The 25757-nt window shown below is 45.8% G+C and overlaps 1 protein-coding gene across 1 annotated transcript in view; it reads left to right on the plus strand.

Annotated features, from left to right (window-relative positions):
- Nucleotides 1–25757, plus strand: part of PKHD1 (PKHD1 ciliary IPT domain containing fibrocystin/polyductin) — a 2083594-nt gene that overhangs the window by 839083 nt on the left and 1218754 nt on the right. Inside the window, exon 35 of the mRNA XM_086926200.1 lies at nucleotides 14438–14588. Within this exon, the coding sequence (XP_086782326.1) occupies nucleotides 14438–14588 (151 nt within the window). The remainder of the gene's footprint in view (nucleotides 1–14437; nucleotides 14589–25757) is intronic.

Genomic DNA, 25757 nt, shown 5'->3' on the forward strand with positions numbered 1-25757 from the left:
CCCTCTGCATCATCCGTTGGAATACTCCCTTCCCTGCCCCAGCACCCCACCGCTGTTACCTGCATGGACCGTGGCTGCTGACGTAATACACAGAACTGCTTTAGGTGAGATTCAACACCTCAACAAATAATTTAGCAAGAATACGCTGTTTTAGAGCCCCACAGAGTTGCTTCTTGTGTTACAGCACTTCAAGGAGAGACGTGAGTTATGCAGCATGGATTAAGACATGTACTCTAACTGTGATTTAGCTAGTGCACAGAAAGTTACATTGTACATTCCATGCGGCTGGCTTTTCCACTGATCTGCGTGGGGTGCTCACATGGGTAAACCCAAAAGCTAGTCTCTCCATAGAAGGTCTCCATACTCGCACAGAGGGGAGATATGTGATCACTAAATGCAAGGGGAAAGGCATGGAGTTCATTATCATAAATGTCTGCAGCCCTAATTTCGACCATCCACAATTTGAACACTTCTTGATGTTGCACGACAGTTACCTTTGCTACCGCAGATATGGGGCGGTGATTTTAACTGCGTACTAAACCCTACCTTTGACCAATATGGGGTCCCTGCTCAGCGTCAATCATTAGCGGCTAAGGCGATTCAAGATGTGATTGCTGAGCTTGGCACGATGGACATCTGTAGATCACAATTTAGGGGTGAGGGGGGATACACGCATTACTCTGCCACACATGACCTATACACTAGAATAGATTACTGGTTTATAGCTGGCTCACTGAAACACGCAATACGTGGCTGTGAGGTATTCCCTCGCTTGTATTCTGACCATTCACCAATTTTATTAGACCTTGAGAATCCACAGAAAACTCCTGCCCCATTCACGTGGAGATTCCCTCCCTATGCACTCTTAGATAATACTTTCCGGGTTGATATGTCGGAAGCTATTGAGACCATTGTTGATACTAATATAGGTTTGGTAACTCAATTCACCACTATTTGGGAAACCTTTAAGGTTTATATTAGAGGGATAGAAATAGCCAAACACTCAGGGTACTATGCTCTATAAGAGGGCGCTTAGAATCACTTGAAAGGAAACTTGCTACTCTGGAGCGAGAGGCCCTTGAGGGAGCCAGGAACCAGGTCATGGACGAGCTCAAAGCTACACTACAGGACTACCATGATGAATCCGACAGGAGGGTTAAACTGTTGGCAGCCTTGGCAGCTATAATAAAAGATAGACGCAAGGCAACAGTTCCCATATTGATTATTTCAGCAACAGGTGAAAGGACAAGTGACCTTGGCAGCCTTGGCAGCTATAATAAAAGGTAGACGCAAGGCAACAGTTCCCATAGGGATTAGTTCAGCAACGGGTGAAAGGACAAGTGACCCTGACTCTGTCACTGAGCATTTTAAGAACTACTATTCAGAATTATATCAAACCAAATCACTTAGTACAAACGCTGCTATGCTGGATTACCTAGATCACATTAAACTGTCCTGGCTGGCAGGCAAGCATAGAGAGTACCTTTTGAGTCCTCTAAAGGCCTGGGAAGTCCTTGACGCGTTAACAAAACATGCAAGCAAATAGTGCACCAGGCCAAGCCGGTCTAACAGTGGCTTTCTATAAAGAGTTCAGAGAGCTATTAGTTCCTCATTTGATTAGCCTGTTCGAAGAGATGGGGTAGAGCGAAATCATGTCTCCATCAATGTGGGAAGCCATGCTGGTCATGCTTCTGAACTTAGCCAGGCAATTTTCCACACAAATGCTCATCACACAGGCCGTTTTACCTATTGAACGTCGATACTAAATTATTTGCAAAAGTCCTGGCGAACCGTTTAGTCCCCCTTATTCTGACTTTCATTGGTACTGAACAAGCAGGCTTTGTCCCCGGGCATATATTAACACATAACCTGCACACAGTATTTGGAGGCATCCAACATATTAAGCCAAGAGATTAAAGCAGCTGCGATTTCGTTAGATACTGAGATGGCTTTTGATTCAGTTGAGTGGAACTGCATGATGCTGGTGCTAAGATGTATGGGTATAGGTGACCTCCTCATCCAGCTCGTGTAAGTCCTCTACAATTCCCCTACGCCCGGGGTGAGAGTGGGAAACATCGTAACTTCTTCTATCACATTTTCCAGAGGCACCCGTCAGGGATGCCAGCTCTCCCCACTATTTTTTGCGCTGGTGGCAGAACCATTGGCTTGTGCCCTAAGAGAATACCATAGCCATAGAGGACTTTGTTTCCCCAGTTATAATTTAATAATCTCCACCTATACAGATGACACTCTTCTATTCATTAGAGACCCGGGGGCAAACCTCTCCCTAGTGTTAAGGGAGGTAGTAGGATTTGGTGAATACTCTGGGCTTAAAATCAATTGGCCTAAATCTACTATTTTTCCCCTTACCTCAGCCATGGAACCGATAGATCTAGAGTTCCTGCTGACCTGGTCTACAGACCCTGTACGATACTTGGGTAGTCAAGTGCACACGTGCTCAGAGCCCGTATTCACAGAGAATTACAGCAGATTGATTGTCAAATTAGAAGAAGATATAAATAGATGGTTGCGGCTTCTCACTGTTGCTTCTGGGATGTATATCCCTGATAAAGATGGTAGTGCTACCCAGATTCCTCTTTTTGTTTTTAAATATACATGTGGTTCTCCCTGCCCACTTTTGGAAACATATCAAGTCCCTGCAGGTTAAGTTAGCTAGGACCGGTAAGCAACCTTGGGTGAGGTGGTAAGTTCTCACTCTCCCATATTCCATGGGTGGGCTTGGCGTCCTGGATATGGAACTCTATTATCGGGTGGCACAGAGCTTGCATGCTTTCTACTGGCTCCATCAGCAATCCTCCACTCCCCATCTAAACATAGAAAGGGTAGCAGCAGCGCCTTCCCACTTGGCTATGTCTCTGTTCCACGCTCTGGTGAGGCGTACAGGTACTTTAGACTCGATTAACGCCCCCCCCACATGCCTGGCACAATTTAATACAAAGACAAACTGCCTCTATTCTGAATTCCCCTCTAACACCAATTGAATGGTGTGTTTGGATTCCGACACTTGCGGAACCAGAAGTGGTGCGTATCTTAATCAGTTTGGATAGCTCTGTAATAGGCGATCTATTCACAGATGGGAAAGGATGGGCCTAGGAAGATTTAACCTCATAAAAGCAGGATATCTCCCCATTTACTATTTTCCACTTTTTCAGGACCCTGGCATGCACTCCCCATGTTAGGTGAGGAGTTGATGGAGCCACCGGAAGTTGCCCCTTTCTCCCTAATGCTACGCTCAGAATCTCTGTACAAGATTGTTTCACGTATGTACAGCACGATGCAAGACTATCATACACTAAGGCCAGGTTAGAGTGGCAAACAGACTTTGGGGTTGTATTAGACTATGATACCTGGAGGTATTGCTGCAAAGCCACACAAAGTATTTCTCTGAATAGGCGGCATCGACTCATTCAGTTTAAATACCTCAATAGGGTTTAGTATACCCCTGCTCGGCTGTATACATATGGCTTGCGGGATACGGCTAAGTATGAAAGGTGTTGCGAAGAGTCATCAGGATTTCTGCATTTAGCTTGGTATTGCCCCTCAATAGCGAACTTCTTGATCTCAATATTTCCATAACCGAAGAGCCCCCTGCTGGCACTTCTAGGCTTCTCTAAGCGGTTATGTAAAGACATAAGGTGTTTGGTAGATATGGGGCTGTTAATAGTAAAGCGGGTAGTCGCTATGCACTGGGCGCGCGGATCGCCACCTACTCTGACACAATGGTCCAGAGATATGTTGTACTGTAATAGGCAGACTGAATTATACAGCGAATTTCTTCCTCCTCAAAGCCGCCCTAACAACTTTTAGAGCTTATACCAGAGTGTTTTAGATGGCAGGAAGTGAATCAACAAGTAGCCAGATCACATTTCGGGTTATGACCGATGGCTTGGGTAGACTCAATAGATAATATAGATAATATGTTGAGAACACTACACCAGGTACTATGTCTTTTCTATACTCCAACTGACTTCGCCTCTGCAAAAGAAAGGTTCCAATGGTCCTGCCAATTGTATACTGTGAAGAGGGTCCTATGAGGAGTGTGGACACAGGAAGAGTATATGTCTCCCTCTGGAGAATGTATATGTATATATTGCTTCGACTTCCCAGTAATGCCTTTTGATGTATATTCATGAACACATTGACTGCTTCTCTTTTTGTTTTACTTTGCTTTTATTGTTTAATCTGTATGAGCTTATTGTCATTAAATCAACAAAATAAAATTAAAATAAATTTAAAAAAAACTGTGATAAAGCTTCAGTTACTATGGAAAGATTCCAAGCAGAAAAGCATGCCTTTAATTCTTCATGACTTTGTACATATATGTATGTGCATAGTGCCAGGTGATGTAACGGTGAAAAGTGTTTTTATTGAACTCCCTTTACTAACACTAGCTCATGAAATAATTGAAACAAAGTTCTGTCGTTAGTGTTGAATAGAGAAAGACATAACTACCGTGGCTGAATTGTAAAATTTACAATAGAAAACCGTGCCTTAAATCCCAGCTTCCACACCTGATCTAATTGTATGATTCAGGGCACGATCCTTAACTTCATTATGTATTATTTTCCTTAACCAACCAATTTGAGAGCACATTGACCCAATTCATTTCAAGATCAAGATCTGTGCTACAGAATTCTGTTTCATATTTTAATAACAATATAGGTCATATAAACATAGAACATGACAAACTGACACGTCTTGAGTAACTGGTGACTATGGGCCAGATGTATGAAGCTCAAATGGGTTCGCAAACGCCGAAATTCGGCGTTTGCGAACTCATTTGAGCAAAATGGTATGTATGTAGCAAATTTCCGTGCAAAATAAGGAATCGCAAATTTGCGATTCCTTATTTTGCAATTGCATTTAAGGAATCGCAAAATTTGCGATTCCTTAAATGCAATGTATGATGCAAAAAAAATTGCTAATTGTCCCTAGGGAATCGCAAATTACCACCAACTTCAAGTTGGTGGTAATTTGCGAATTTCTTGAAAAATGCCCATTTTTGCATTTTTCAAAGTGCCATGTGATGCACATACATGCCCTTAGAGCATGTATGTGCACCACATGTGCACCAATGCTTATTTCAGGGGTGCAACAGGATGTCATTTGGACACCCCTGCACCCTTGAAATTATTCTCAATTTGCGATTCGCAAATTGCGAATCGCAATTTGAGAATAATTTCACATTCATTCCTATGGGAAATTATTCCTTAATTGCGATTAGTAATTTTCTAATCGCAATTAAGGAATTTTAAGAAATCGCTAAAAAATTGCGAATTTCTACATACATACCATTTTGCAATTCTCAAATAGCGATTCCTTAAAAATCGCTATTTGAGAATCGTAAAAGTGTATCTTGATACATCTGGCCCTTTGTTCTCAGGGCAAGCAGTATGCATAACATAACATAACCTAACTTGAAAATTTCACATTTATAATGTTTTACTTTAAATATTTTGGCATGACATTCACTGCCTGACTTACATCTTTTTATGGCTCAGCTCGTGCTTTGGCTATTAGACTCAAGTCAGACACCTAGCTCGTGCCTTCCCAAGGCTGTCCCTGCCCAGCCCAAACCCCTTAGAAATTTAAGGCCATATTTACAAGGGGATATCGCCACCAGATCGTCACTTTTAGTGACGTTCTGGTGGCGATATCTCCTTATCCTTATTTATAAAGTGGTGTTAAGCCTCTTAATGTGGCTCAACCCTGCCTTGTAAATAAGGCCCCTTTTCTTGTTTCACTTAGCGTGTAAGGGGTGTGCAGTAGCTGTTCCAGTGGTCGTTCCGCCCCAACACCCATTGATTTTTTTTTATGCTGCCCCATAGTTACAAGGTGGAGGCAGTGCCAAAAACTAAGACCAGGATATACCTGGTCTTAGGCTGGCGATACGAGGAGAAATTATTAAATTCTCCTTGTTCTTTGCTTTTTCCATGTATGCTACATTCTGTAGCACACATAGAAAGAGCAAATCTCCTTTCAAGATTATTTATGAACGGAAAGATGTACCTTCATGCACCTAAAAAGTCACCTCTGCTGGTCAGGCGCCCTTGCAACATGGTGCAAGGGTGCCTGCGCTGGCGCTAGACAGCTTTATGAGCACCAGCCCTAAGGGAAACACAGAGTGCGCTGTATTTTTGTAAATTAGTCGCATCCTTGCATTTTAAAAATATCGGAGCACAGCGTTACCAATTTTGGGGTAACACTGCGCTCCGACATTTTGTTGTAAATATCCCCCTAGTGTCTCCTACTTTCCTGTTTTGGAGAGCCAACAGGCATTCACCTGAACAGTGACTGTTTTTGTGTTGTGTATTTAACCTTTAAAGAGAAATTTCTTCCTACAGAAAGATTGTCTTAATCTGTCACCTATTAACATTCCTGGGACCCGGGAGTTATGGTACATTTTTACGCAATATCTAACATTTCACATTTGATTGTTCTGCAAAGTACCACAAACAAGCTAGTTTTTTTTTACCAAAACTTTGTATCAAGTCTGTATCATTTTCCACACATACCTGACAGCCAGAAATCAGGAGAACCTTGGACAAAAGCAAACATTTCCAGAGGAGGCACAGCAACTCAGGTGTTATGGACTTTTATCCCTCTAGGTCAACAGTTGAGTCAAAAGTCCCCGGCTTCGAGTATTTATTCTGACAGTACTAGTATGTTTTCTTGTGCAGGAGAACTATTTCTTTAGTCCTCCCACAGTGCGCCATGTAGTCACTCCGTGTAATCAGACACCCTCGTTTTTTTGGTGACTGATAACACGGAGCCTAAAGTCAGTAGCCAGGCTTACTTTTTAGATCTTGCAAACACACTTTTGAACTCCGAGATCCAATTCCATACCTTTGCTGCTTACGGGGTGAAAACCCTTCCCATTGCCTTTGCTTTTGCATTGTTCCGTGATGTTTTAGGCATTACAAATGCAGTAGTGAACTATGTAATTAAGAAGTGCAAATGTCTGTGTTCAATTAGCACGCATATAATACATGCACATTTTGTTGTAGATGATCATACTCCGATTTTATAATCTTGCCAGTGAAGTAAACAAGTGCTGATTTAACTTAGCCTAACGTTTGATGCCATATTAACAGAAGCTTCACGTTAACATTGAAAGGCTTGTTATTCACGTTGAGCTGTTGTTTTGCACAACATGTTTTTCTCTCTTTGCCGCAGGTATTGTAATTTTCCAGAAGCCCTCTCTATGAGGCCTATTAGGATGGCGGACGGACCTGCGTCCATCTGCCACCCCCGAGGTGGAGGGACCGTCCGCAGGGGCAGCGGCGGTCCCTCCAGTGGAATTAGGGTGTGACCGCCACCCAGGCGGTCACATCCTGTATATTTAACCTTGCAGCGGGTGCTGCTTTAAGCAGCACCCGCCACAAAGTTAAATAGGCATGCTGTGCATTTGCATGCACAAAGCGGCAGGCACCGCGCGGCACCCCCCACCTCCCCTTCACCCAGGGGGCCCTCAACGGGCCCCCAAAGCAAAGACCGTATGCCTTTCCGTGGCGGCATTGACGCCACAGAAAGGCATGTCCCAAAGCACATCCTAATATGGCTGGCGGTGTCTGATTGACACCGCCACCATATTAGAGCTTTTCCGCCACGGTCCTAATGTGGCGGGGTTTTTTTCAGGTAGGATGGCGGACGGATTGCCTCCTCCGGGCCGGCGGTGGCTACGGCCAGCCCGGCGGAGGTAATCCATCCGCATTCATAATCGACCCCTTAGTTAGTGAATAGGCATTAGTTTTGTATTAGACAACTGGTATTGAGGTTCTCACTGGGAAAAGAGGAGACACAAGGAAGAATGATTCATGGGAAGAACTATCTGAACTGTAAAATGTGGATGATGTATCGTTTCAAGGATTAGCATCTGTAGACCATTGTACAGTTGTGTGAAGATGGGCAGTTTACCTATTCCCAGGAGTTTACTAAAATCCTACCGGATGTTGCTGAAGGTGAAAAGAAACATGTTACCGTCTAGAATATTGTGCGTTTATATTAGTGCATGTTCCTATTGTAGAGGGGGCTTCTCTCACTTGCACTCGCTGGAGACTCATCTCTGAGTTTCTTTACACCTCTCTACATGGAAGGTTGCTTTACCTATTTTTTTGATGTCACTGATTACAGCTGAGAATACTTTTCAGCTTGATATGCAAAGGCGTTATGCTTATGCATTGATTCTCTCATTAGAACGTTTTATTGGGTATCTGAACTGACACCTTATGCATGTTTTACTCCAATTTAATTTAGATTAGGTAACATCCTTCATCAACCTAACTTGGCAATGCAGAGTGACTGAGAGCGTGCAGCGCTTTACAGCGCGTTTTCAGCGAGGCTCTGTGTGAATTTTTAAATTACCCAGTTTTGTATTTAATTTAATGTTTATTTGTCTTCTCCCTCGTTTTTAACATTGCCCCCATTGCTGCACTATAATTGTTATCTCACCGCACTTGGCGGGTCCCGGGTCATCTTTTCGAGTTTGGGCTCCATCTTGGAGGATCTAAAGGACGCCTGATGGCGCCATTGGGGAGATTGGTCTAGTCGTCTGAAGGACGCTAGACCGGTATTTAATACGGTCATGATTTCGCGCAGCGGACTCGCCGGACTCTCGCCGGAGCCGCGCCAGAGTCCAGCACGTCTGTCCCCGTCTGGGCCCGGACGGGCTTAGGGCCAGCCACCCTGCCCAATTTAGCAAGCTCTGCAACCACTTACTCGCGTGCAGAATTATTTCAGCTTCGCCCCCTGAAATCTTCGCACTGCACTTTTGTGCATAAGGGCACTGAACCATTTACGCACTGTGCATTATGTAACCCCCCTAATCAAGCAGTGATAAAGAACACTTTACGATCAGCCCTTTTGAACTGTAGATCTCTTCCGAGGCACTCACTGGAAGTCAGCCTCCTTATTCAGGAACATGAGTTAGACATTCTGTTTTTAACAGAAACATGGCTTATGCAAGGCTCTGAAGCGGACATAGTGAACGCCCTTCCTCCTGGTTTTCTAATCTACACACAGGACCGACCAGTGGGGCGGGGGGAGGTGTTGCTATTCTGTATAAGAACTCATTGGCATGCAGAGCGCAAAATAGTGAGGTGGAGGACTGTGAGAGCTGTAAGTTCTCCTTACAAATCTCACCTATTGTTGCGATGTCTGGGCTATTAGTTTATCGCCCTCCAGGAAGTATTGGAAACTTCGTGAGCTCCCTTATGGAAACAGTGATGGTTCTTTCCGCTTCTGCGACAAACTTTATTACTTTGGGAGATTTTAATCTTCACTTCGACGACCAGGAAGATCGGTCGGCAGCAGCCATTCAATTTGACCTAAAAGCTTGTGAGGTTAACCTTATAAACCTGGAGGCCACCCATAATAAGGGTAATTTACTTGATCCTATCTTTACAAACATTACTGCTATGAAAGCCGCCCCCCCCGATTCCCCTCCAATGGACGGACCACTTTATGATCCCCTTCGCCTGGCAAACTGAGCTGGAGAGTACTTCCACCATCAGTGTCTGTGAGCCTCAAAGACCCTGGTCTAGGTTGTCTGTGGAGAACCTGACACGTAGACTGGAGGGCTCGCGCCCTTCACTAGCGAAGGACCTGGTATTGGCAGAAGCAGATTTCTGCAGATGGATGTCCAATACACTCGACTCCGTCCTCCCCATAAGATCGGCAGGAAGGAGGGAGAAAAGAACGTGCTCCGCTCCTCGGTATAAGTCAGAGCTGAGAGCTATGCGGAGGGCCTGTAAAAAACTGGAACGTGCCTGGAGGAGGAACTGGGAAGTAGCTTGTAAGACCGAATATCGAGCTGCTATAAGGAATTACAAACTTACCATCCGGTGCGCTAAAACTCAGTTCCTGGAGAAAAGAATTAGCAACGCCTCCAACTCCTCCAGAGAAACATTTCTAGTGGTCAAGGAACTTCTGAGGGTCCCGGCACCGCCTGCCTCCACTGATAACGTGGAAGAAAAATGTAATGATTTAGCAGAGTATTTCCATACTAAAATCGAAAAAATTCTGATTACCCTGCCCCAAATTAACATAGGAGCTGAGCCTATCGAGGACGGAGGGAGACCCCTGGAGACCCTTGAGTCTTTCGGACCAGTATCTGAGGACGAGGTTCTTAAGGTCCTGGTGACAGTTAAGAGTGGTTCTCCCCGTGATGTAGTCCCCATGAGGATTCTCAAACTGGTTGCCCCTTCCATTGCGGAACCAATTACCGAGGTCATCAATGCCTCGTTGGGGTCCGGTGTGGTGCCACCTAACTGGAAGGGTGCAATAGTAAAAGCCCTCCTAAAAAAACCTACCCTCGATCCCCTCGACATGGCGAACTACAGGCCCATTTCGTTACTTCCGGGACTCAGTAAAATCACGGAAAAATTGGTTAATTTCCAGCTATCCAATTTCCTTGAGCCCAACCGCTTATTGAGAAGTTCTCAAACGGGCTTTCGCCCGGGTCAAGGCACTGACACCGCCTTGCTGGCAGTCGTTGAAGAAGCACATTGCATTTTGGATTCAGGAGGATCAGTGGCAGTGATCCTCCTGGACCTTAGTGTAGCGTTTGACACTGTTAACCATCAAGTGTTACTTCAACGGCTGTCAGATGTCGGAGTGTGGGGGATTGCGCTGAAATGGCTGAGGTCATTTCTCAGCGATAGGACTTTTCAGGTCTGGGAAGGTGGCGCACGATCGGCATCCACCCACCTCCATTGTGGAGTTCCGCAGGGCTCCTCCTTGAGCCCCACATTATTCAATGTGTACATTGCCCCCTTGGAGGATGCGGTGGCTCCATTTAACATCAAAATCGTGAGCTACGCGATGACACCCAGCTGGTGTTTGCCCTTTCCCAGGCCATGGAAATTCCCCAGGTGCTGCACTCCTGCCTATCCAAAGTCCATACTTGGATGGGGGAATCAGCACTAAAGGTGAACGGTTCAAAGACCGAAATAATGCTTATGGGGAAGAAGAGTCCCTCACTCCCCCGGTCTGTCTGGCCTAGTTGTCTGGGATCCCCTCCCAAACCCAAGGCTGAGATCAAGAGCCTCGGTATTTGGCTGGAGCAAGATCTCTCCTTTAGGACCCAGGCTACTAAACTGGCAGGTGTCTGTTTCGGCCTTCTCCGATCGGTGCGCAAAGTGCTGCCCCTGCTTGCATTTCCATCTCGGAAGCTTCTCATCCAAGGCCTGATTATATCAAGGTTAGATTTCAGCAATGCAATCTATCTGAGTGCCCCTGAGGTCACTCTGAACAAACTACAGCAAGTTCAGAATGCGGCGGCTCGAATGCTTAACAACATCTCTATGTCACGATCGGCCAAACCCACATTGAGGGCTTTTCATTGGTTACCGGTGCGAGAAAGGGTGAAATTTAAATCTCTCTGCCTTGCACATAAAATCTTGCAAGGCAAAGGCCCCCCCGCCCTACAAAAGTTGGTGACTCCCTACAAGGCAAGTAGAATACTACGCTCAGACCAAAAACATCTAGTTAAGATCCCTAGGATTAAAAAGGCCCGTTCAGGAGGGAGGAGATTCTCCGTAAAGGTTGCAACCCTCTGGAACTCACTCCCCCTTAGTTTGCGCTCAGAGCCATGCCTTTTGCGTTTTCGTAAACACCTGAAAACTTTTCTCTTTTGTTAAACCGCTGTTCCTCCCACTCACTTAAACATTATTCTGTTTGGTTAAGCGCTGGGATGCTCCAGGGTAACCACGCGCTATACAAGACTGTCTTAATAATAATAATAATAATAACATGCTTAGTGTATTATTACAATATTAACACCTTTGCTGCTTTGGAACGTCCAGCTCCAGTGCTGAACGTTCCGTTGCTCAGGTGCAGTTGGAACGTCCAACGGCCGACGGCAGCACTCCCGAGGTAGTGGTGCCGTCGGCCGCTGGTATAGGCGCAGCGCTTAAGAGGTTAACTTTTATTATGACTGATATTGTAATTTTCCTTAAATTGACATTTCGATTGGATGAAATTTACTTTTAATGCTGATACTTAAAAGATTAATACTTATTGAATAAATAATGAAAAACAAAATAATTGAAAATAAAACTCTTAAACTCACGCAAGTTCTCAAAATGGTCGGAAAATGAAAACATACAACCGTACTTTCTAGAATCTGGAATGCCATGCCCCCGGGAATCAGAATAAACCCTTCTAGCACTTCCTCCAAAAATGAAGTCAAACTGCTTTCAATGAACAAATCCCTACACGACCCCAACACTTGACTTGGCTCACCAAACAGGACTTACACCGGATTTTAAGGACCAATGGCTAACACACTCTTGAGTACCCCCGGACCCACTACTAATGTTTGACATCACATATGCTTTCCCTACTATCTACTCTCATTTTTGTACCTAGTGTATCAAGCTATCTATTTGATGTGACTTTTGTAAAGCGCTCTGATACCCTTCCATGGTCTAGTTTACGCTAAATAAAACTTTTAAAATAAATAACTAAATATGGTACAGAGGATAGAGTCTGCGGAATTGGTCTGATGGAGGGTGTTGAGGCCGGGCTAGAGGAAGATTGCCATAACAGATGATCCATTACAGATGTGTGGAGTTGGTAAACAGAGTTGATTTCTCAATCAGAAGATTTGTGGGAGGACTAGAAAGGCTTTCCAAGACTCGGAAACTGTCTGGAAACGTCATTGGTTGTACTTATACCTATGCTAAGTGTGTGCTGTGTGCATGTTTTGTCACTTGAGTGTGGGTGGGCTTTGGATTAGAATTGTTCATGAGTGGGTTAACTGGGCTGTGTGGTTGTAAAGTGCTGTTCAGCTGATGTGAATGGGTGAATATTAAGTATGGTTATTGTATTAATATGTCATAGTACTCTTTGTATGAACGTGTTTTAAGAATGGTTTAGAGACTGGACAGGCAGCAAATATTATCTGTGTGCAGTTCTGATAATGATACTATTGTGCCTAAATAGGTCTTCTCGAACTATTACTACACCCCTCGTATGTCAGTTTAGTAACTCATTCTGACAAGATTAGTCCAAAATTCTTAGGGCTTCATTATGTGGTTTCCATCATCTCCCCCTTACCTCTGCCCTCTTTCTTCCTCTGGAGATCCTGGTACTCAGTGCATTGGTAACTCCAGGAGAATGTAGATCTCTTGAGGTTTCCAAGTGGTACCCTGAGGGTCCCTCTTAAGTGGAAAATTACCAGGAGAATCAGATATTCTGGTCCCAGTTCCACTGGTGTTTCACCACTTGTTTTCAGTAGGTGGAGTGTCCAGTTGAAACAACTGAGACCCCCTGAGCTACTGCTCAGTATGGCCTGTTATGGGTTTACTCTAGATTAAACAAGACCTCGTACTCAGGTCCTTACTGAGGCTTTCATGCTTAGCACCTGGAGCGGCCATGGCTTATCATTGTAATCATAGTTATTTTTGTGTCTACAGAGCTGCCCCTTGCTTGCAACACCATATACTGTACAAGGTGCCCTAAATCATTTGTGCCAGTCCTGATCAAAAAACATATTAGTTTTTTAAAAGTTATAGGCAACATTCATCAGAATGATGGTCTATACTGTAAAGCAGGAAAAAACAATCTGCGATGAAAGTTATTTTTTTCTTTCCACAAAAAAAGAATTTGCGGGCTGAAAGTTTGCATGGGGTACTTAAAACATGCAATGCATGTTCCTATCTGTGGCATTCACTCTTACGTGCTTCTTGCTAAAGAGCAGTCTCTGAAGCCATTTGCCCACGCCTCCTCCCCTCTCTAATTTACTTCTTATAGTGGCGTGCAGTATAACTTGCACACATATATCGAATCTGCTTAGTCTGGGCTGTTAAGTAAGTTTAATTAACTTAGTAAGTTAATGTTCCACTGCCAGCAACAACAGGAGGGGCCCTTTGCTATCAGCTGGGGAGCAGAAATTGGAAACCCTGAAGAAGCCATTTTGTCACAGCTGGAGTCCGGAAATGGGGAGCCACTTTTCCTGTGCAGTTTTCAATTTGAACGCTGCCTCTGGGGATTTGCATGTTTTCCTCCCACGGGCCCATGGAATTCTGAAGTGTGAACAAGATTTTGTGGGGGATTTCTTGGCTACCAACTTTGACTATTGCAAATCGACCGTCGAATGTGCGCTCATTTGTTTCTTAACTTGTACACAATGTTTTTTTTTTTTTGCTGACGTTCTTTCAGGTTTAGGAGCTGAGGCGGAATCACCGAAGGACATTTGCCACATGTGCGGTTTTATTGTTAATGTTGCAGATAAGAAAAACAAGCAAATAAACAATAAAAGAATGGAAACAAAATTACTGAAATTTGCAAAGTTTGACAAATGGTGGCCTGTGCTTGCCACAAGCTAATGGCTTTCAATGATTAATAAGAGTAAAAATAATTGCATTTCATTAAGATTGATGACACCCCATTTAACCTCGCCTCTCCTTTGCAGCCCTAAAGTGGAAAGAGATGAAGTTCTCATCTATAACAGCTCCTGCACCATTACCATGGCAACGGAGGCAGAGATGGAGTGTAAGGGACCTAATCAGCCAATTACCACCAAGATTACTGAGATACGGAAAAACTGGGGCCAGAACACTAAGGTATAATCAAATCTTTTTTTACAGACTGATTCAAACAGCTCGAAATTAAATTTGTAATATTGTGTACATTAAAAAAACAATTTAAGCCCGGTTGAAATGTAGCCATATATAATGCTAAATGCTCTTGAAACTTGGAGGCGCTGCTTTATTGTAGAACAACTGAATTTGTGCTTAACCAGAGTTAAATTCACAGTTAATCATATAGTTTATCAAAAACAAATGAGGCCTGTCCTGTGGCTCTGAAATGTCTTCCAGGGATTGTAGGAACCTGTGCGCTCTCCGTTTGCCCTCACAATATGCATGCCAATTTAAAAGATGTTCTTTTTATGTAAGTGGATACAAATTACAGAAAAAGAAGAATGTTTTTGCGAATTAAAATCAAAAAGTATTGTGAAGCGCAAAACGACGACTTTGCTCTCACCTTGATTTAAGTGATACAGCACTGCTGTACTGGGGCACCAGTGGCCTATGAATGGCACTATCGGTCCTATTAAAAGTAAGGAAACTGGGCGACCCATCCCCTGGTCTGGTAGGTAAAAAATAACAACTGACTGGGGCAGTACTTAATTTGTAAAACCAAAAAAAGTGCCAGGGCTCTTGTCAGGAGGCGACTGTAGCTTGCACCACACATTGCCCCTGTTATGCAGCCAATGATTGAATGACAGTAACAAAACAACTACTGCCCATCGCCCTCTTACAAGTGTGACTATTTCAGGCCCCCAAAGCTATAAGAATGGCTTGGGTGGCACGTAATAGTAATTTTTAATTTGTATTGAATTAATAATTAACTGTATTTGTAGTAATCTCTAAATTAGCCAGATAGTGCTACCTTGTGAAAGACTGCCAAAAGCACCGGTGTAGACAGCTAAATGCCGGTGCCGAGCACCATAAACCACTGGCTCAAATTAAGCACTGGACTGGTGTCCAGTGGACTCCTCATGCACCTGGGCCCCAGTGCCAGAACACCTTCTGCACTATTGCTGGCTACACCCCTATGCGCCATACTGAAAAACATGGAAGAACACACTTTTGACACACTTTTGACTCGACTCACAACAATTTTCAACTCATTGTTGCGTACGAGCTGAAAAAACCTTGTGAGATTAACAAACTTTTTTCTCTTGGGAAAGGATAGCGTACTCCTCAGAATTCATGAGTAAGTCACAACAACTTGTGAGCTAGGCCTGGAAACTTGGGTGTTATTCATATATAAGACAGTTTATAATGTGCATAGATACCAAGCATGGAGTTCCCCATTTTTGAGTTTGATGCGGACACGCTTCCCCGGTGAGGCGCTAACAGTTGAGTCATTGAGCGCTCTGCTTTGCTTAATTTGCACTTACTCTTCAGTCCTCTGACGGCTGATTTAAAAAAACTTATATGCATCTTTTAAATTGTTTTGTGAGTCTTGCACTTTTTTAGTGATTACTACTTAATTGTGTATATTTTACTCACCTTGCACCTTGCACTACGCTGCCTAACACTGGTCAATAGCCCCGTTCCACCACGGCTAGTGCCGCTTGAGTGGAGGGCTCAGGGACCAATAGCTGGGCTAGTTCGGGCTCCCCCTGGTGACGCACGTCCGGGGGCGGGCTGCAGGCGGGCCTTCCCTGGGATATCCTAATTTAAGGGAATGGCGGCACCGTCGCGCAGCGGACGTGCTTCCTCGGTGAGGCACTAACAGGTGAGTCATTGAGTGCTCTGCTTTGCTTAATTTGCACTTACTCTTCAGTCCTCTGAAGGCTGATTTAAAAAAAATTATATGCATCTTTTAAATTGTTTTGTGAGTCTTGAACTTTTTTAGTGATTACTACTTAATTGTGTATATTTTACACACCTTGCACCTTGCACTACGCTGCCTAACGCTGGTCAATAGCCCCGTTCCACCACGGCTGGTGCCGCTTGAGTGGAGGGCTCAGGGACCAATAGCTGGCCTAGTTCGGGCTCCCCCTGGTGACGCACGTCCGGGGGCGGGCTGCAGGTGGGCCTTCCCTGGGATATCCTAATTTAAGGGAATGGTGGCACCGTCGGGCAGCGGACGTGCTTCCTCGGTGAGGCGCTACCAGCTGAGTCATTGAGCCCTCTGCTTTGCTTAATTTGCACTTGCTCTTCAGTCCTCTGATGGCTGATTTTAAAAAACTTATATGCATCTTTTAAATAGTTTTGTGAGTCGTGCACTTTTTTAGTGATTACTACTTAATTGTGTATATTTTACTCACCTTGCACCTTGCACTACGCTGCCTAACGCTGGTCAATAGCCCCGTTCCACCACGGCTGGTGCCGCTTGAGTGGAGGGCTCAGGGACCAAAAGCTGGGCTAGTTCGGGCTCCCCCTGAGGACGCACGTCTGGGGGCGGGCTGCAGGCGGGCCTTCCCTTGGATATCCTAATTTCAGGGAATGGCGGCACCGTCGCGCAGCGGATGCGCACAGCGGGCGTGCCGCGGACGCGCCAAAGGCGAGCCCGTCTGAACCCGTCCGCGCCAGTTCGGGCCCAGGTGCCAGGACCCCTGGCTCTGTCACGGTCTACTCTAGACAGTCTTTGCTATGCTGTAATTCACCTTACAACACACTACCAGATAGGGTACTGTTGAAACTTAATCGGGAAGGACTCCTGAGACCCAATGCTAGCCTTAAGTTAGCAAGTGGACCACCCCTACGGGACACTCCGCCGAAACAGGCTAGCAGGCAGGGGTGTAAGTTTTCATTGCTTAACACCCGATCCCTGCAGAAGCACTGCCACGAAGTCTTTTCCCTCCTGCAGGAGGATACCGTTGATATCCTATGTATTACCGAATCCTGGCTGAATGATTTCTCTACCCCCGACTTAGTGGCAGCCCTCCCCCCCAAACTTTTCCGCCATCTATGCCAACCGGCCAAATAATGTCATGGGGGGTGGTGTTGCGTTCCTCTTTAACGACACCTTAAAGACGGAAACTATATACTCTGAGTGTATTGAAGGCGTAGACGTCCTGGGCGTGAAATTCTGCTCCCCCACGGACTGTGTGACCTTCCTGTTAGTCTACCGCCCTCCAAGCACAACTGTTAAGTTCTTGGAACCATTTTTGAAGATGGTCTAGGACCTCCGCACTCGCTATGAAGGGTTGGTGGTATTAGGGGACTTCAATTTTCATTGGGAAATCACCCCGAAGAATAGTCAGGCAAATCAACTGGATGAAGTCCTTACACACCTGGGACTCACACAGGTAGTTGAGGAGCCAACCCACCTGAAGGGCCAAACGTTGGACCTGATCTGGTCCTCCTGCCCTCTCTTAGCTCCTCCGGTGATCTCCCATTGTCCTTCGTCGGATCATTACCTGATTGAAGGCCATTTTCCTCTCTTGCTAGGACAGAAAGAAGCTAAATCACAGTGGAAATTCCTTCGTAGCTGGAAGCAGGTCAAAGCTGATGATTTAATTACTGCCCTATCACATACCACATACCCCCTGTCACTAATTGACGATGTGAACACTGTAAGCACCGCCCTGCAGCATTCTCTCAAAGAAGCTATTGAGGCTGTTGCCCCTGTTCGCAAAATCAGAATGAGAGACAAGGGCAAAGCCGCAGGATGGTTTAACAAAGATCTCAGGGATCTAAAGCAAGTTCTACGTCAACGTGAAAGAGCCTGGCGGAAGTCCCGTGCGCCCACGGAACGTGAGGCTTATACACTGCAGCTTGCACTTTACAAAAAAGCTATTAGTTTGAGAAAGGCCGAATTTTATGAAACAGCCATGCAAATGGCAGCTAACCCCCAGAAAGAGGTTTTTAAAGTCCTGAATGACCTACGTACTATCAAAGTGCCAAGACCTTCCTTTGACTCCAAAGATTGTCAGGGCTTTCAAGACTTCTTCATGAATAAAATCAAGAAATTGGTCTCAGAAATCAATCAGATTCCAATCCTCCCGTGCTCTACTGAACCCCTCCCACCCCCCATCAGACTCATCTCGCAAAAATTATCAGTCCTACCAGCTCTAACAAAGGAGTGTCTAGCAAGCAACTATACTGAACCGGGTGAAATCTGGCTCTCCAGCTGACCCCTGTCCACCTCAGATTTTCAAGCTGGGCGGGCCTGGATTGGAGGACAATGTCCTCACGCTGCTAAACCACTCCATAGAGCAGGGACTGGTGCCCTCTAATTTTAAAGAGGCAAGGGTGGTTCCGTTACTTAAGAAATCTGGTGCGTACCCAAAAAACCTAAAGAACTTTAGGCCAATTTCCCAGCTTCCCTTTCTTGCGAAGATCTTGGAGCAGCATGTTCTACATTCTCTCACCCACTTCCTGGAAAGTAACCACCTCCTTGAGCCCAACCAGGCGGGTTTCAGAGCTCACCACAGCACGGAACTGGTGATGCTATTCGTGCTGGACGACCTGAGACTCAAGGCTGATAATAAGAAACCTTGTGCCCTGATCCTCTTGGACTTATCCGCGGCATTTGATACCGTTAATCACTGCCAACTTCTATCGCGGATACAGGACTTGGGGATTCAGGGTACAGCCCTTGCCTGGTTGACATCCTTCCTCGAAGACAGGTCGCAACGAGTGCAGTTTGCCGACCTTGTGTCCAAGCCAGCAAAACTGACTTGCGGCGTGCCCCAAGGTTCGGCTCTGTCACCCCTACTTTTTAACATATACCTTCAGCCACTGATTGCGTCACTGAACAGGATGGACTGTAGAATCTACAATTACGCAGGCGACACACATATTCTGATTCAGATTGACGACACTGCTCAGGCTCATTTGAGAATGCAGAACATACTCAAATTCACAATCAGCTGGATGTCGAATAACTCCCTAAAAATAAATCCAGACAAAATGGAAGTCCTGGCAATCACTACAGCTGCCAATCCTTGGTGTGACCAGTTTTGGCCGGCTGAATTAGGGCCACTTCCAGCCCCAGCGCCAGCAGTTAAAAGTCTTGGCATCAAAATTGATGCCCGACTATCTATGACTCAGAAGGTATTATCTGTGGTGGGCATTTGTGTGAGTCTGATTCGCCAGCTGAGGAAACTCTCCTCATTTCTATCTTTTTCCACAATGAGGCTGGCGGTCTCCGCCTTAATTCTGGCACGGCTGCACTATGGTAATTCCCTTTACTATGGCCTCCCAAACAACCTTCTGGCCCGACTACAGGTCGTAATGAATGATGCGGCCAGGCTTATCTTTAATAAACCTAGGCATACTCGTGCTACGCCCCTACTCTGCAGCTTACATTGGCTGCCCATTGCCCAAAGAACTAAATTTAAAAGTCTCTGCATTGCACACAAAGCTGTCTACGACTCAGCCCCTAATTACATCAAAGATCAGCTCTCTGGGTAACTACCTACTAGGTCCCTCCGGTCGGCTGAGGCATGTAACCTACTTTGTCCTCAGTACAACCTTACATCCAAGGGCGGCAGAGCCTTCTCTAGCACTGTCCCCTTGGCATGGAACCTTCTTCCGGCGGAACTCAGGAAGGAAACAAACCTATTGCTGTTCAGGAAAAAGCTGAAGACAGTGCTTTTTGCGGAGGCGTGGGGACCTCTGTGAACTGGCTTCTGCACCCACTGATGTTGTGTATCCGCTGACAGCGCTTAGATACCCCTGGGTGATATAGCGCTCTGCAAGCTTATAATAACATAACATAACATGTTCAACCCTCTAATGGTTTACTCCTAAAACTGGGCGTTTCTACCCCTTCCAGTGATATCAATGAATTTTTTTCTTGCACAATGATCACTGACTCCACAAGTCAACACAGCTTTGCATCTCCCTCTTGATGTTTATGACATTGTTTGTATCCCATAAAGATAAACATCCTTGATCAACTTACGAGGAGTAAGCAATGTGAAATTCATCTGCCCCCCTTTCCTGGAAATGTGGCTACATTTGCTGCTTTTTGGGGCTATCTGGTGTATCTTTTTGGTGGCCAATCATTTTCTTTTGTCTTAACCTAGCACTATGCAGCACAATTTATTGAACTATATATCATGCAACATTAATTGAACTATCCTGGTGAGGTGGCATGATTTTTGGACAGCTATTAGTCATTCCAGTGGCCCTGCTCTTTCCCTAATCCCGGATTCAACCTCAAGCCCCTCCCCCCATAGGACATCTTCCGCCCTAATGCATTACCAGTACAACAAATATATCAGTATTCCCGGGTTACAGTCTAATTCTTCAGGGTTTGGGCTAGGTTTAGATTTGTAATGGTTTTGCTTTTTCAATGAGATCAGACCTCTGGATAAGTTTTATATCACAAATATCCAGAGATTTACTATCATCATGTGTGTTGTCATAACAGGCAGCAATGATTTTAACGTGTCTAGATTAAAGACAAGTTCCATCCATTCCTTTTAACAAACTTTATTTCGGTCATAAAAAGCCATGAAAAGTAGAAGTTCCTATATACTATATAACATTGACGAGCAAGATTTAACGGTTCATAGTTTAGATATTGCAATGCATCTCAATAAAACATTTTGATGCCATTTAAAAGGACTAATAATTGAAACCAGATAAAGACTATTAAAATTAGGGGCTAAAAAGGACACACAATGTGAAGAGTATTTTTTTACGGTTGCTGGGAAGTATTAGAAAAGGCCCTACGCCTGCGCCACATGGAATTTAGGAAGCGAGACACAGCAAAAACGATGGGGGGGGTGCGTATCAGATCTTAATATTCTATACGCCTGCTGACACTGTGTACATTCCAGGTTTCTGCATAATGGGATAAGCCAACGCCGTCTGGCAGATTTGTAGCCTTGGAAGAAAAAGAGGACGTGTGTGTCGGTCTCATCAGGGCTGTTGCAGGCGGGACAACCTACAGAGGAATCATTTGACCATTTGTTCACAAAAGCATTGACCGGGAGGGTCCCTGTTCTGAACTGGACATACAGCTTCCTGGCCATAGGAGGCTGTATGTCGTCGAGAAAAGACTCAAAGAGGTACTCGGTGTTTATATTAAGACAATCAACTGTTAGGTGCCCGAGTTTGAGGTTCGTCTGCAGAACAGCTAATTTATGTTCCCTGTAGGCTCTGACAAGTATTGCTCGTAAGGTTGTTAGGGACACCGCTTCCGGGTTGGTCCACAGGTTGGGAATCTCTATTCTGACACAGGTTTCTTTGATGGGCTTAAACCAGGGCAGTTTTCCCATTCCCGGTAAACACAAGACCGGGATCTTCATGCCTAGCATTATAGCGTTAAATATTGCCCAGAGATAAGGTCCCCATATGTAAGGGTCCTCCCTGAATAAGTCCCCAGGGATCTTCTCTAGACCATGGGCCCTTCCTAGAGTGAGCTTCCTGATAGCATTTCTAACTTCTATTATGGTGATCCACTGAGGTCCTTCTCTATGGATCCCTGGTATTGCTAAGACCATTGTACATTTAGACTCTATGGGTTTCTTGGTTGTGTAGAGGGATTGAAAATGGCTTTTCCATGCTGCTGCAGCGATATTTGGCTCAATCGCTGGATGCTCTGTGTTACCGTCTGCACTAACTAGAGACCAAAACCACTTCACATCCCTGTTATGAAGAGCTGCCTTAATGTCTTCCCATCTTTTGAGCTCCCAGTCCTTCTTGGCTAGCTTGGTACAGTCTCTGTACTGAACCCTGCTTAGTTTGATTAAGAATCTATCCTTTAACTTAATGGCATCTATGAGGGCACCCTTTGCCTGGCGGCAGGAGTTATTATACCAGGTTTGCTTGGCCAGCTTGGTGAGCTTTGGACCCATCATAGGATTGAAAACATTGATCAGGCTAGTTGTCATTTCTTTATGAAGTGCCTCCAGTCTGCTGATGGTGGGCGGAGTGGCAAGTGTTGCGGCAGCCAACTCCATTTCCATTAAGGGCGAGATGATTTTAGAATATAATTCTGCCTCCTTGTCTGGAGAGTGTTTGAACTTTCCCCATCTGATTTTCCTTTGGTTATTGGCGAGTATTAGGTTTGTACTAGCAGAGGTGGCAGTGGACGTGGGATTGTAAATTTCTGGTGGCTCAAGATCCAATGAGAAAGCATTATGGTCGCTATCTAATCTTGGAGTGATGACAAAGTCAACCACCCACCTCTCTACTAAAATATAATCCAGCAGGGAGGATTGGCCTGTTCTATTGAAAGTTACCTTCCCTAGCTGATCAGACTTAATGCGGCCATTACAGGACCTCTGGGAGTGGGTTAAGATTACAGCGTTGATCTGGAGCATCAAAGGGGTCCAGACCTTTACCGGTGGAACTTGCGGATCAAGGATTGACCAGAGGCTATCCTCTTCGCTATAGGGGGCATCTGTGGGGGCAGCCAGGGGCTCAAATTGGGATTTGCCCCAAGAATTAGTCTGACATTAAGGGGGACTATATCTATAAGGGAGTTGAGTAGTTCTATGGTCAGGGATTCCTGAGTTATTTTTATGGGTTTGGATTTTAATAAATGCGAGTTTGAGCCTGGAGGGGAAAGTGAGTATGATACACTGTAGGTCATTGGATGCAGTACTCAGCCGGGCTGCCGTGCAATCCAGATGGATAGCGACCCAAATGCATAGACCACCGAGGGTCTACCCCTTCACCCTGAGGTGGCCTACATGTTAAAGGTTGCAAAACCTCCTCTCTCTATATCCTCTCTTGCCCAGGTCTCCTGGAACATACAGATATCATGTGATTCCACAAACATTTCCCATTCGGGTTGTGAAGTTTGTTTTTGATTCCAGCGATGTTCCAGGAAAAGATACTTAGCTTATGGCCAGTGGAGGTGACGCCGCCGTAGGCGTCCTGTATGATATGGGTGCAACTGCTCATGGAGGCTGGCCGTGCCAACAGGATGGCTTTGGGTTCCTCCATTGAGAATGCTGGGCAGGTAGTTATATTGTTCATGGGAGTTGCAGCTAGATGGTTCGGCATAATTGAGCCTGACTCATGGTTGTCAAGTGCTCCTGCAGAATATAGGGTAACTGTGCCCATGGTTCGAGATCTTCACTACTGGGGGTACGCTTTAGCCGTGGCCCACTGAAGTTCGCCCCTGCTGCCTTCTTGGGATCCCCCGACCCTGCATTAGGGTTGAGGCCCCCTTGCTGCCCCAGTCAGTCCACATGCTCAAGGGGTCCATATCTCTTTGCTATTGGAATGCTAAAGAGAGTTCTAAGGGGTTGGCCTGCATTCTTGTATGGCTAGAGTCTGTTAGTTGGAGCCCTAGATTTTAGAGTCCAGGCCAAGGTGTGGGTGCCTGGGTAGAAGAAGTCCAATGTATGGGCACGGACCACAGTGTATGGTGCGTGGGTGCTAAGAAACTGGCCTGCAATGTTTTGTACAGTTAGGGGGTTGCTAAAATTGATAACTATACAATCCCCCTGGATTGTTTTTGGGTTGTTGCCCACCCATCCCACTCTACGGACCATGAAGAATTCCCCAGCCCTGTCGTAGGAGAACTGCTTGTGCGTGGTTAGCCAAAAAAGACACTTGTTCCTAAGCTCTAGCTGTGATTCTTTCTGCCCAAGGTAGGACTCGGGAACCCCTGTTAAAATGATGACATAGGGAAGTGAGGCAGGGGGTAGATTTATAGTTGGAGTCATCAGTGTTGCTGGTGCTGTGTCCTCAACCTCTGCTGTGTGTAACTTTTACCTGCCTCTCCTCTGCACTGTATGGATAGGCCCTCTTCTATGTGAATCCTTCCCAGGTGGAGCGGGACGACGGTTTGCCCTAGGCTCATGTGGGGGATAAATGCAAGATGTTCCGGGATGAGTCAGCGAGTTTGCAGTCCGCAAGACAGTAGAGGCCTCTGCCCTTCCATCGCTTGGTGGTGCAGCAAAGATTGGAGCCAACATAGGCCCCTTGTTGGAAGTGGAAAGGTTGGCTATACTATCGGTCTGTGAGCTACCGTCTTGCCTCTTTCCCAGGACAGTGGTAGTTGCGTCAGGAGGGGTTACCCTTGCCGCTCGGCCCAGACTGTTGCCCTACATCCAGATGCTTCGGTAAGAGAGCAAGCTCTTCCTTGACGATGGCCCTCATCTGGGTCACCAGCTCCACTAACAAGTTCCTTGCCCACGAGGGCAGTCTTAGGCTATCAAGGGGTTGGTGGGGGAATCAATCAAGCTTTCACTACAAGCAATTCCCTCTACACTGTTTGCTGAGACTGGATTTTTCCTTGTCTTATTTCCTGTTGTATTTCCAGTCTTGCGTTTGGTAGTCTTAAGGGTGGAAATGGTATTACCACCTTTACTGGTGGATGGCTTCACAGGGATTTGCCGTGGTGAAGGTGACGAAGCCTCAAGTGATCGGGGCAGGGAGTCTGTTAGGCTCAATGGGGATGAAGTAGTTCCAGCCCTGGGCTAAATAAATCTGGTGTTAGAGACAGACGCCTCTCTGTCAGTTCTATTTTGGTTGAAACCACTCCAATGGCCCTCTGGAGCATCCTATCTACTGAGGTTTGAAGTAGCAGGGGCAGGAGGGGGACCTGAGGCCCTTTTTTTGCTACACATATGCGCCTACCCATATTCCGTTAGATAAGGACAAAAAAAAGTATGAGGGAAAAACACAAAGCGTTAAGCCACCTAAGGCGCAAAACCAATGTCCTGAGTTAAGGCAAGTGGGTGTGGCTGCAGACCCTGTGTGCCAGAGTGTAAAATATTAAAATACAGGGCAAAAGTAACGAATAGTCAAACTCCACATGTGAGTAACGTCACTATGAACAACGTCCTGCGGTTAATCAGTTCGAGCGGTTTGTGCTTGGGGGCACTAGGTTGCACGCGCTCTTGGTCCACCACCAAATCCTGCTGAGAGTACAAGGAGCGGCCAACACAGCTGCAGGAAAAGTTACTTGCGCCCGGATAAGGATAGCTTCTTAAAAAAGAAAAAAAAAAGAATAATAGAAAGTCCCAGAGTAGGCTTACCAGAGCGGGGATTCGTAGGCCAAGGTGGGTGGCCCTGCCCTGCCTCTACCTGGTGCTGACAGGCGCAGGACGGGCCTGCCCTTGGCCCCGGCGCAGCCCACGCACGTCCCACGGAGCGAGGCAGCACTGTAAGCGCGGTGGTGGCGTCTCCCCCTCGAGAGCGGCGGCAAGAGATTGTGGCTGGTGCACCCTGGGACTTGCAGTCCCACCAGGGTGAGGTGCGTGGCAAAGGAAGAGTCAGAGGAAACTTCCTGGGACAACGGTCCCACCAGGATGCTGACCAATCAGTACCCAGAATCAGCCCAGGTGCACAGGAATA

Source organism: Lissotriton vulgaris, chromosome 6 (assembly GCF_964263255.1).
Source record: "Lissotriton vulgaris chromosome 6, aLisVul1.2, whole genome shotgun sequence".
NCBI lineage: Eukaryota > Metazoa > Chordata > Amphibia > Caudata > Salamandridae > Lissotriton > Lissotriton vulgaris.